This window comes from Pogoniulus pusillus, chromosome 21 (genome assembly GCF_015220805.1).
Source record: "Pogoniulus pusillus isolate bPogPus1 chromosome 21, bPogPus1.pri, whole genome shotgun sequence".
Classification (NCBI taxonomy): Eukaryota; Metazoa; Chordata; class Aves; order Piciformes; family Lybiidae; genus Pogoniulus; species Pogoniulus pusillus.
The window spans coordinates 21,717,049-21,730,016 of NC_087284.1; the positions used below are offsets into that span (position 1 = coordinate 21,717,049).

At 43.9% G+C, this 12,968-nt stretch overlaps 1 protein-coding gene across 4 annotated transcripts in view; it reads left to right on the forward strand.

Moving 5' to 3' along the window:
* The window catches only part of TENT4A (terminal nucleotidyltransferase 4A), a 57,911-nt gene that overhangs the window by 16,194 nt on the left and 28,749 nt on the right, over positions 1-12,968 (forward strand). For all 4 annotated transcript variants that reach the window (XM_064161225.1, XM_064161226.1, XM_064161227.1 and 1 more), the window contains exons 3-7: positions 2,057-2,103; positions 4,221-4,341; positions 6,976-7,083; positions 7,772-7,900; positions 10,183-10,396. In XM_064161225.1, coding sequence (XP_064017295.1) covers positions 2,057-2,103; positions 4,221-4,341; positions 6,976-7,083; positions 7,772-7,900; positions 10,183-10,396 — 619 coding nt within the window. The remainder of the gene's footprint in view (positions 1-2,056; positions 2,104-4,220; positions 4,342-6,975; positions 7,084-7,771; positions 7,901-10,182; positions 10,397-12,968) is intronic.

The following is a 12,968-nucleotide window of genomic DNA, read 5'->3' on the forward strand; positions in this document are numbered from 1 at the left end:
ACAACTACTATCTTTTACCATTGACCCACCTCTCCTGGACTCTCCACCTTCTAGAGTTTTGGCCCACAGGATTCCTCCAAATAGGTCTTTGAAGGGGACAAAGTTAGCCCTCCTGAAGTCTAGGGCTGCCATCCTACTGAATTCCCTAATTCTTTGTGTCATGCTGAACTCTACCGTGTCACTGCCTTTGTGTCTTCAAGCAATCCATCTTTGTTTATTAATACAAGGTCCAGCAGCACACCTCTCCCTCTTCTACCACCTGTGCCAGAGGGTTATCATCAGTACACTGCAGGACCCTTCTGGATTGTGTGTCCTTGCTGTGTGGCCTTTCCAGCAAATACCAGAGTGATTGGAGTCAGCCATAAGCACTGGGGCATGTAATCTTCAATCTACCACCAGGAACCTTCTGGATTGTGTGTCCTAGCTGTGTGGCCTTTCCAGCAAGTATCAGGGTGACTGAAGTCAGCCATAAGCACCAGGACATGTAATCTTGACTCTACCTCCAGTAGGCTTCATATTCCTTTTTTTCCCCCCCTGGTGTGGTGGTCTATAGTAAACACCCACAACAAAATCTCCCATTTTAGCCTGCTCCTTGGTTCTTAACCTGTAAACTTTCAACAGGTTCTTCATCCCCTGTAAGCAAAGTTCAGTAGTTCCAGTTGCTTACACATGCTTTGCCTGCCTGCTCTGTCTTTTCTAAATAGTAATAGCCATCCATGACCAGATTCCAGTCATGTGAGCTGTTCATCTGTCTGGCAGCTGAGGCCAGCGTGCCTGGTGCTGTGGAGGCTAACCCACTGTGAAAGAACCCAAAACTCTGCTGCTGTCACCAGCCACAGAGCTATGTGTTAATGGAATCTATTTGCCTGTTCCTTCCAGTGTCTCTGCCTGCTACTGGGAGGATAGAGGAAAAGATAACCTGTACCCTAGATGTCCTCACTGTCACAGGACCCTGTAGTATCTTTTAATAGCACTTGGGCTCTGTGCTACTACTACAAAATCAGACCACTGATTTCATAAGCCTTTCATGAAGAAGAGGGAGTGTTGTGGCCATAGTAGTGCAGTATTCAGCTAAAGAGACTGTAAAGCTCATCTGCTATGTCCTTACCTGTGGCCTTCCTTACTAGCTCTTGGGAACAGATACAAACAGTGAGATGGATCAATGTTGCCCAACCTTTTTGTAGGTCACTTTGAAGTGAACTTATAAATTGTGCTCTGTTGTAGTGGAGTGAGAAGGATGTCTCAGTTGTCTAGGCTGGAAGCATACCAAAAATTGCAGCCTGAGGACATCTCTTCATCACACCTTCTTTTCCATACACAATCATTACCATAATTTCATAGTAGACCTTACTGTAAAACCTGGAGTACTGTTGTTTGTCTGAGATCCTGTTTAGATGCATTTGCCATTCTTTAAACCTAAATATTTGGAGGGGAGAAAAGTTTCCCTTTGATCCAGTTTCAGTAATGCTGTCCTATGAGGAATAAAGAGAAGGAAGGAAGTCTACAACTACCTGAAGGGAGGTTGTAGCCAGACAGAGTTGGTCTCTTCTCCCAGACAACCAGCAATGAAATGAGGAGACAGTCTTGAGTTGTACCAGGGGAGGTATAGGCTGGATGTGAGGAGGAAGTTCTTCCCTGTGAGAGTGGTGAGAGCCTGGAATGGGTTGCCCAGGAAGGTGTTGGTAAGGCCCCATCCCTGGAGGTATTTAAGGCCAGGCTGGATAAGGCTCTGGCACCAGCCTGATTTGGGTAGGGTGCCCCTGGCCATGGCAGGGGGGGTAGAACTGGATGATCCTTGTGGTCCCTTCCAGCCCTGACTGATTCTATGATTGGCATTGGAATGGGCTGCCCAGGGAGATGGTGGTGGAGTTGCTGTCCCTGGAGGTGTTGAAGAGGAGAATGGATGAGGCACTTAGTGCCATGGTCTAGTTGATTGGCCAGGGCTGGGTGCTGGGTTGGACTGGATGATCTTGGAGGTCTTTTTCAACCTGGCTGTTTCTATGATTCTATTCTATGATTCTAAAAAAGTATTTCACTGGTGTGGGTTCTTTTTCAGGTCCAGATATTTGGCAGCTTTAGTACAGGGCTTTATCTTCCAACTAGGTAAGTAATAATTTATTTTTATCTAAAAGCTTTGCTGTCTTTTAGAGTAATGGTAAATTTCAAGGGAGAATTTAGATAGAAACCTGTAAACCTGTCAAACATCACCTAATGTCCCAAGTGACAAAGGGAAGAGCTTTTGATCTTACTGGTTTGACACAAGTATTTGACTCACAGTTGTACTCCACTAGGTACTTACTGACCCTTTGGTGAATCACCTCCACGTTTTTGTGTTTGGCATTAATCTCTGACTCTGTTTTCAAGATACAGTGAAAAGATGTTCAGTATTTCCCGTGTAAAGATTGTGTTTTGCTGAATACAGTGAATTACTGAGGTGTCACTTGTCACAGAGCTCCCAGAGCTGCAAAGTCAGTCATCATCACAATTGTGTTCTGCTTTTTTGAAAGCAAACTGTCTGAAGTGTTTCATGTGATGGTTCAACAGAAGGATGTGGAAAACCTGTGTAGCTGTGTCTTAAAGACTGTTGTCTTTACATCAGTGAAGTGTTCATTTCTATGAATCACTTGATAAAACGTTTTGACTACTAGCATGCCTGTCAACGTGGGTAAAGGAGGAATGAAATCAGGCTGTGGAAGTTGGAAAGAAGGAAGAAATCCAAAAGGGCAAGTTGCTCAACTCATCAGAACTGGAAGCAAGAAACTAGAGTGCTAATTTGTATAGCAGTGCACACTTAGACCATCTCTTGTGCAGGGAAGCTTATTAAGAGTCATAAAGCGTTTGGGGTTTGAAGAGATTTTTCAAGGCAATTTAGTCCAGCTGCCCTGCAGTGATCAGCAACATCTTTAACTAGGTTGGGTTGCTCAGAGCCCCGTCTAACCTGACCTTTAATGTTTCCAGGGATGAGGCAGCTGCCACATCTCTGGGTAGCCTGTTCTGGTCTTTTACCACTCCCACGGTAAAAATGTTCTTGTATGTAACCTAAACCTGCTGTCTTTCAGTTCCAAGCCATTAGCCCTTATCCTCCTGCTGCATGCCCTTGTGAAAAATCCCTCCTATCTTTTCTGAAGGCCCTTTTTAAGTACTGAAAGGCTGTTGTAAGGTCTCTCCAGAGCTTTCTCCAGGCTGAACAGCCCCACTTCTGTCTTGCTTCACTGGAGAGATGTTCTGTCCTCCTGCTAATTTTTGTGTCCAGAGGAACTGACTTGCTTCAACAAGTCCATGTCTTTCCCATGTACCAGTTCTGGACTTGGTACTTCAGGTGATGTCTTACTATAGCAGAGGGGCAGAATCACCTCTCAGTCTTCTGGCCATGCTTTTGTGGAAGCCCAGGATGTGATTTGCTTTCTGGGTTGCAAGTACACATTGTTGGTTCATGTGCAGCTTTTCATGTACCTATGCCCTCAAGTTCTCTGCAGGACTGCTCTCAGCTCCTTTATCTCGCAGCCTTGATGATAGCAGGGGTTGCTGTGATCTAGATGCAGGACCTTGTACTTGGCCTTGTTAGACCTCATGTCATTCACACAGTCTCACTTCTCATTTTTTTTCAATCTTTGTTTAATTCAGGGTCCTAACTTTGCTCCTTGCTTGATCCCTCAGGACTGAAGTCCACCAGTCACTGCAGCCCAAGCTGCCTCCAGTGTTGATATCACCTGTTAGTTTGCTTGCCTTAGTAAGCATTGCATTCTCTCTGGTAGGATTGCCTGTTACATGGCTTAGAAGTTATCTTTGATGCATTGCAGGGGTCTCCTGGACTGCCTGCAGCTTACCATTTCACTTCTCCAGCAGGTGTCAGGCTGATTCAAGACTCTCATCAGGAAGAGCCTGAGTGTGCAAAGCCTCCCGTAGCTGGAGTAAGGAGGCTTTGTCAGTAGGCTCCCCTTGTTTAGGTTGGTCGAGACACCAACCACAAGGTTCTCTTTGCTGTGGTTCTTACCCATCAGCTTGTATCCATTTCTTGATGTAGAGGGCAATGTTTCTTGCCCTCTTTCTTGCCTGTTCCTCCTGAGCAGCCTGCACCCATCCAATAGCCACAAGCTTACTAGGAACCTAGACTAAAGTTGCAAAATGGCTATCCTGCAGTATTCTTAGCATCTGGAATGCCAGTTTTACTGTCTTTGCTTCAGACCTAATGAGCCTTGTGCTGTATTCTCTTTGCCTAGTGATATTGATCTAGTTGTTTTTGGGAAGTGGGAACGACCCCCTTTACAGCTGCTGGAGCAAGCACTGAGGAAACACAATGTGGCTGAGCCCTATTCCATTAAAGTACTTGATAAAGCTACGGTAAGTAGTAGTCTTTTGAATGCTACCCTGAAAGTCTTTCAGACCCCCTAAGATGTTGGTGGGAAATAGTGTTTGTGTTCCTTGAAGCAAACCATGCTGTCTTAAGCACTGCATTTTGCTCTCTGCAAGGTTTTAGTCTGACATGCTTGCTTAGCAATAGCACATAGTTTTTTACATGGACAATAATAATTTGCACTGTTTGCTGGGAGGCCATACTTATGTTGTCAGTATTTGCAAAATCTGTAGTAAAATAAACGTTTGTATTAAAGTGCTACCTTTTGAGAGGACTTTTTGTAGCCAGGGGCCAGTAACTAGAGCTGCCTGGCTTGAAATCCTGATTTTTCAGGTTGCTTTGGTTCTGGTGGCATAGTGAAGTGCTCCAAAGCTTTGCTTTTGCCTTCCAAAGCGTGCTGTGTGAGAGCTTTATTTTGCTTGTTAATCTGACATTTATTGTGTCTTGCATGTCTTGTAAGCCTAATCCATCACATTGAATATGTTAAAAATAGGAGCATTTTCTCCAGGAGATTTAAGCAGAGTATTTCAAACTTCTACTAGCAGGCTGCTGTTTCTTGTGGTTTCTGAAGTAGGGTCACTCTTAGGTCCAGAAGATTCCTATAACTTGTGTTGGAGTAGCAGGACACAGCTGTAGCTCTGATAGCCTTTGGCTCGCCTGAGAATGAATGGAACTTGCCCAGTCAGTGATACCAGCTAGTGATGGACTATGGCACTAGGCTTAGCAGTTTTACTAGCCTTTCTTATTGTATCCCTGCTGCTCTTGGTGTAAAATGGTGTCATATGTCCTGTTTCCCATTTCAGATTAAAAATGCAAGTTCAGCTAATAACTTCTTCATTAGTAGTTCTATAATAGTTTATTGCTGATAGAAGAGGAAGTGTTGGCTACACCTGCTTTGCTCTTTGTCATTCTGGCTTTCATTTGATTCTAGAGAACTATAGAGGAGTTGTCAGGGCATGTAGGAAGGCAACAAGGAAGACCAAAGCCCTCTTAGAACTAAAATTGGCAAAGGAAGTAAAAGAGAACAAGAAGGACTTCTTCAGATACATCAATAGTGAAAGTGTAGGCCCACTGCTGAGTGAGGTGTCCACCCTGAGGACTGAGGATGCAGAAAGGGAAAGCTACTGAATCTGCTTCAGTTTTTACTCCTAAGACTGGCCCCTGTGAACTCCAGACTCTGGATTAAGGGGCCTGGAGGAGTGAAGAGTCTCCACTGGTCAGTTACACAACTTGAGTATTCACAATTCCATGGGCCCCTGATGAGATGCACTCAAGAGTGTTGAGAGTACTGGGCTGACCTTGTCGCTCTGCCACTCTCCAGTTTTTGCTAAGTGTGGCAAACAGGAGAGGAGCCTGAGGACTGGAGGAAGGCCAGTGTCACTCCAGTGTTCAAAAATGGCCAAAAGGTTCCAGGAAACTACAGACCAGTCAGCTTCACCACCACCCCTGCAAAGATGCTGGAGTGGCTCATTCTGGAGGTCATCTCTAGGCACATGGATGAGAGGAAGGTTAACAGGAGTTGTCAGCATGGATTTAGCAGGGAGAAATTGTGCTTGACTAATCTAATAGCATTCTGTGCTGCTGTAATTGAATGGGTAGATGCAGGGAGACCAGTGGATGTAGTCTACCTTGACCTTAGCAAGGCTTTTGACACTGTCTCCTATAATACCCTTGTGAGCATTCAGTTTGAGGCTCCCCATTTAAAGAGTGTTAGGGATCTGTGGAGAGAGTCCAGCAGAGGGCTATGAGCATGATGAGGGGACTGGAGCACTGCCTGATGAGGAGAGGCTGAGGACTGCTTAGTCTGGAGAACTAAGAGGGGATTTAGTAAATGTCTGTAAATATTTGAAGGTTGGGGGTCAGGAGGGGAGAACAGGCTCTGCTCACTTGTTGCCTATGATAGGAAAGGAGCAATGGATGTAAGTAGCAGCACAGGAGATTCCAGCTCACCACAACGGGGAGCTTCTCTACTGGAAGTGCCCCAGAGCACTGGAACAGGCTCTCCAGGGAGTTGTGGAGTCTCCTTCTCTGGAGACTTTCAAGACCCATCTGGATGCGTTCCTGTGTAACCTGCTCTAGATTATGTTCCTGCTGTGGCAGAGGTTGGACCTGAATATCTCCTTGGGTCCCTTCCAATGCCTAATGTCCTGTGATCCTTTGATCTTCAATGTACCAGTCTGGCTTGATTAAACCAATAGTCAGTTTTAATTTTCTCCCTGCTAGGCAAGTTTCTGTCAGTTCAGCAAGTGACTGGGGCAGTGCTGGTCAGATGGCTGTAGTACTTGCAGGCTATGAATAGAATGTCTCCAGTTAACATCAGTGAGGCATTTTGAGTTGTTCTATGAAATACAGGTGTTGCCCTTATGAAGGTAGATACCTAATAGCTGTGGGAGAGTACATGAGTGAGCAGAAGTTAACATGATCATACAGGCCTGGTTTTAAAGACCTCAATTAAAAAGTCAGCCCAGTTAGCTTTGTTACCTTTCCCAAACACTTCCTTGTCTTGATAGTTGCATTCATTTGGACTTAATAATATCCATGTGTGTTAAGTACCTAAGCTGGAGAATTGCACCAGGGTTGTGTTTCTGGGGATTCATCAAACCTTGTTCTAATCCTTTCAGGTACCAATAATAAAACTTACTGACCAGGAAACAGAAGTGAAAGTCGACATCAGTTTTAATGTAGAAACTGGTGTGAAGGCAGCTCGATTTATCAAGGAATACATGAAGGTATCAGCCCTATAATATGTGCTATATTACTGAGCAAGGGTGTGCTAGGAACTTAACAAACCTCCTTTGGTGTTCCTTAAGACTTTAAAAAACGTATTGGTGAAGTTTGTTGTCACAAGTATCTGGTTAATTAGCATTAGACTTTATTTTCTACTAGTATCTATTCAGTGTTCCCTTCCAGTGCTAGGGGTGTGGATAAACCTGTGCACTGAATGGCTTCTGCAGTCATAGCTAAATCTGCAGATAGCTACTAAACTTTGCTTCTAAAACACTTGTTCAAGTGTTGCTTGTTTGGAATGTAAGAGATGCTTACTTATTCTATCTTGCTAAACAATGTCTAAAGCATGCTTGATTTTAAGTTTGCTCTTATGCTCTGCAGTAGAAGTACTGTTTACATGGAAAGTTTTGACTATGAGATTGGCATTTTTAGAAGGATATAAAAATATTGGTTGGGGGAATTCCATTAAATCAATTTGTGAACTGATCAAAAAAGAGCTGAAGCCTGTTCATCTGCTTCTAGAATGAAAAGGTTTTAGTTCTCCCCTTGGAAAGGAAGTGTACTTTAAAGTACACTGTTGAATAACATTTTTGTGTGAAATGAGTTATCTCCTTGTGCTGTGATTGGTTTTCTTTCTCTTTGTTTTGGAATGGTGACATGGTCATTGATAAGACTTATTTTGCTTTGCAGAAATATTCTTTGCTTCCTTACTTGATTTTAGTATTAAAGCAGTTCCTCCTACAGAGGGACTTGAATGAAGTTTTTACTGGTGGAATTAGCTCTTACAGCCTAATTTTAATGGCAATCAGTTTCCTGCAGGTAAGTCTATTCCTTCTTTGTGTTCTTTAAAGCTTTGTTTTCTGCACTTATGTCCTGTTATGGTGGTGTTTCTTCAGACTCCTCTACCAGTGCAGTTTTACTGTTAGGGCTCCAGTTGTCCAATAATTAGCAGTTCCTGTGGACTGTCAAAACTCTAGGAACTTATATTCACTATGCAAACTTAAAACAGCAGCAGGATCCTTGTGAACAGGAGCCCTTTGTGCCCTGCAGCACTGTGTGAGTTGCCACCCTTGTCCAACCCTTTCATAGGGGCCCTTTGAAGCAGGAGGACAATGATGAGGTGGGTTGGATGGGGCATCCAAGCTACCCTTAAGCACCATGAAGCAGTGGTGTTGTGTCCCCTGGTTCCTGGGGAAGCAGGGGACTCCCTTCAGAGGAGGTCTGTGTGACTTCACATTGGTGATGGGCGATGTGCAGCAGAGGCAGAGCACACTGGGTGCAGAGGTGAGGTCAAGCACCATGAGGAGATGAAGAAGAGACACAAGGGGCAGTAGATGTAAACCACAGCACAGGAAGTTCCACCTCAACATGAGGAGGAACTTTTTTTCTGTAAAGGTCACAGAGCTCTGGGACAGGCTCCCCAGAGAAGTTGTGGAGGCTCCTCCTCTGGAGACTTTCAAGCCCTGTCTGGATGTATTCGTGTGCAATCTGCACTAGATTATGTGGTCCTGCTGTGCCAGAGAGGCTGAACCTGATCTCCAGAAGTCCCTTCCAATCCCTGACATCCTGTGCCTTTCTATGTATGTGCCACCCAGCAGCACACCTGAGCTGCACGAAGCTGCTGGCCATGGCTGAGCAGCGAGAAGTCAGAGATGCTCTTCCTCAGGAATCCACCTGCCAAAACCAGCAGGTCCAGCCCAAAGGTGGAAAGCAGGTCCTGGGTGAGACCTCTGTAAACAGCTTAGAGGCTGTGCAGTGCTTTCTATACCAAGGCCTGTGGCATTTCTTATGGTACCTTCCTGGGCAGCCTGTTCCAGTACCTGAATAATCTTACTGTTGTTCTGTAATTCTGCCAGGATGTAGTTGAAGTCTGTTGCTTCCTACACTGCTGATCCTGAATGTGCAGAGTAGTTGATTTCACTTAGCTAAAATGAAGTCAATCAGGCTGGTTTTAGTTCATGACAGTTAGTTTTTTGACACACCTGAAATATCTGACAGTTATATGTAACCAGTGAAGTAGCTAACAAGCTAGAACTTCTTCTGGGTGCTGTGACAAACATTGTACAGGTATGGCAAGGTGCAAAGTTAGTGTCTCCCAGCAGCTGTGGTAATGGAATAACCTCCATCTGCTGCTGCTGTTAACGATTTACTGAAATAATTGCTGTTTCCATGACAAAATTGAGAGCTGTTTCATTTGGGGTAAACAGATTTCCCCTCTTCTTGCCCTCCCTCTGCTTCTGGAAACATTAAGACTGCTGGATTTTCTGTGGAAGAATCATGGATTGCTAACTAAGCTGTAATGTGCATCAAGAAAAGTGTGGCCAGCAGGTCTAGAGAGGTTCTTCTCTCCCTCTATTCTGCCCTGGTGAGACCACACCTGGAGTATCTTGTCCAGTTCTGGGCTTCCCAGTTCAAGAGAGACAGGGATCTGCTAGAGAGAGTCTGACAGAGAGCCCCAAGGATGTTTTGAGGGCGTGAGCATCTCCCCTATGAAGTGAGACTAGGAGACCTGGGGCTATTTAGTCTTGAGAAGACTGAGAGGGGAACTGATCAGTGTCTATAAATATTTGAGGGGTGTCAAGTGGATGGGGCAGTCTCTTTGGTGCTGCACAGTAATAAGACAAGGAACAGTGGATACAAACTGGAATCTAGGAGGTTTTACCTCAATGTGAGGAGGCACTACTTTACAGTGAGGGTTACAGGAACAGACTTCCCAGGGAGGTTGTGGAATCTCCTCCTCTGGACACTTTCAAAACCCTCTGGATGCATTCCTGTCTGAACTACCCTGGGTGATCCTGCTTTGGCAAGAGGGTTGGACTCGATCTCTGGAGGAGATAGATAATATTCTATGATTGCTTTTGGCTTATGCAAAATAATTTATTAGTCCTTAAAAAGCTGGAAGAGGAGGGAATTCTTCAGCTTTAAGGGACTGCTGATGTGCTGCCCTCTTTTGGTTACACGAAAGTGATTTAAGTGCTAAGGGCTCAGTTCAGACACCTGTAAAAGATATGTTCAGCTGTTGAAATGAGAGCTTTTTATTGCAGTAGTGTTGGTCTGAAAGGCATTAATTTTTAATAATTCAAAACTCTTTTGTGTCTCAGCTGCATCCAAGAATTGATGCTAGAAGAGCTGATGAAAACCTTGGAATGCTTCTGATAGAATTTTTTGAACTCTATGGAAGGAATTTTAACTACTTGAAAACTGGTATTAGAATAAAAAATGGAGGTGCCTATATTGCCAAAGAAGAAATCATGAAAGTCATGACTAATGGATACAGACCATCCATGCTATGTATTGAAGATCCTCTTCTGCCTGGTAAGATTGTACATTTCTTGCAGTGTTCTGGAGCTCTGCCTTAATTTAACTCTTGCTCTCACAGGTTATGTTAGTCCCTAAAGCCTGGGAAACAGGTTAAGAACTGCATTGGGAAGAGATTGTTTCTGGTGTTGAGGTAGAGATGGGATAAGAGATAAGCATATGAATTGCCCTAGGATTCATAGGCTAAGTAAATCAGATTGCACACAAACACTGTATGTACTTAACTCATTGGAGATTTGCAGCAGTCAAGTGTGTGAGATTCTCTTCACAGTGCTGAAGGTCAGTGAAAGGAGGTCAAGAAAATCCTGGGGAGGGATTTGTTAGTTAGAGCAGCTCTCCATTGTTCATTATTGGAGAATGAGGATGGAAGGTGTCTCTCCTCCTGCCACACTTCAGACATGTTGTTCTGTAAGGGAAAGACATGTCCCAGGTGAGATATGTGTCCTACAAGGTGGTGCAGTAGGCAATGCACAGAAACTTGGGTATATATATATGGCCATGAGTTATATAACAGGGGAGCAGCTGTAGTAGAGTGTTGGTGTGAAGAGTGGTGGCTTCTGTGCTGCATGGAGACCTTTAGAGAATGCCAATTTTAGTTGCATGTACTTTTTTGAAAGTAACTTCAAATATTTTTTTCCTTCTAAGCTTTCACATTGATTAAGGAACCTTCAGAGCAATCAAGATTAATTTCACTGTTGTCTGAGCTCCTGAAGAATAATTCCAACTTCACAGTCAATTTGGGTTCTATTTAGACTGTCACAAGTAGCTGAAATTCCAAGCCAGCTTTCTAACATGTTCAGTTTTCTCTTAATTTGGATTTTAGCATTAGTATTTCTAGAATGCCACTCAAACTCCAGACTGTTCCCTCTTATGGGTAGGCTGCTTACATAGAACTCTTCCAAAGCAGATTCCATGGATCAGGAGCTAAAGTCTGACACCTTTGTAAGTGCTCAATGTGCTGACTGTTCACAGTTCTTTAGAACAGGTTGCAAGCTAAGATACTTGTTTGTGTAACTACATCTGATGTGTTTGCAGCTCTGAGTTCTTGACCATCATGACTGTTGCACTTGGCTAGGCTTAGGTGTGATTTTGCAGAACTTCAGTTCCATTATTGGTTTGCTTCAGTAGCTCTGTACTTACCTGAAGACCCTTTGGAGTATCAGTATGAGCCACATTTCCTTAGAGTCAAAAACCTTTACTGTCTTCTGTTCTTTCCTATCTGCTGAGGACTGAGAAGAAATTCTGTATGTTGCACAATGTTTTAATCACTAATAGTAGTGCTTTGGATTTTTTTCTTCTTTGATTCTTCAAATCATAGAATCAACCAGGTTGGAAGAGACCTCCAAGCTCCTCCAGCCCAATCTAGCACCCAGCCCTGGCCAATCAACCAGACCATGGCACTAAGTGCCCCATCCAGTCTTTTGAACACCTCCAGGAACAGGGACTCCACCACCTCCCTGGGCAGCCCATTCCAATGCCAGTCATTCTCTCTGGGAAGAACTTCCTCCTAACATCCAGCCTGGCTCTTCTCCAGCACAACTGCTGGTTGCTGGGGAGGAGAGAATGTATTGTCCTGCTCTGGCAGGGAGGTTGGACTCGATCTCTTTGGGTCCCTTCCAACCCCTAACATCCTGTGAGTCTGTGAACTCCCTTCAGGTGTTTGGATACTGTCTGGTATGGTTTTGTGAGTAAATATTCAAAGCTTCTCTCTAAGAAATTCTGTAACTAGATTCTATTGTGCCTTTTGCCTTAGTAACAGAGAGGAGCCTCTCAAGTCCCCTGGTGGGCAAGAGGTATAACTGAAACTAAGAACCTCTTTTCAGTTTAATGTGTGTATTTGCTAGTTACTTCTTAAGTGTTACAGCTTGCCTGTTCCCTGTGTTTATAAATACCTAAACTGTGCCTTTCTAACATTGTAAATAAGTTTTCTGGCAAGACTTAACAATTTTCACAGTATTAATCTTCTCCTGGATATCAAAATTAATATCAATTCTTCATTTTGCATAAATCATAGAATCAACCAGGTTGGAAGAGACCTCCAAGATCATCCAGTCCAACCTATCACCCTGCCCTATCCAATCAACTAGACCATGGCACTAAGTGCCTCATCCAGTCTTTAACACACTCTTGTAAGGGGCAGCCTTAACTTTATGTTCAGTAGGATTAGGTCTTTTAAGTTTTTAAGTTAACTTTTTTTCAGGGTGAAATGATGATGCCTGCCTGACAGAAATGTCATCAGGAGAGTGTGATACTTTCTAGTTCTACCTGCTCAGTACCTGCTGGTAGTTCCTGTTTCAGTTGTAGTGGGTTTTGCTAAGGTTCTTTAGGTTGTTCTAGGGTTTCCTCAGATTCTTTAAAGACTGTTTTTTGGGAGCTAGACAGTTATTTCTGTAACTTGAGAACCAAGAATGCAGAAAGCTGGATTTGGGAGGTCAGACTGATCTAGATGGTGATGAGCTTATGCAGTGGAAACTTTGTTTGATCTTTATACATAGGCTAAGATTCTTCATCTTGAGTTAGGGTCTGTCCTGGGTTACCTGCTCTCACAAGCCCCTCCACTCCCCCCACA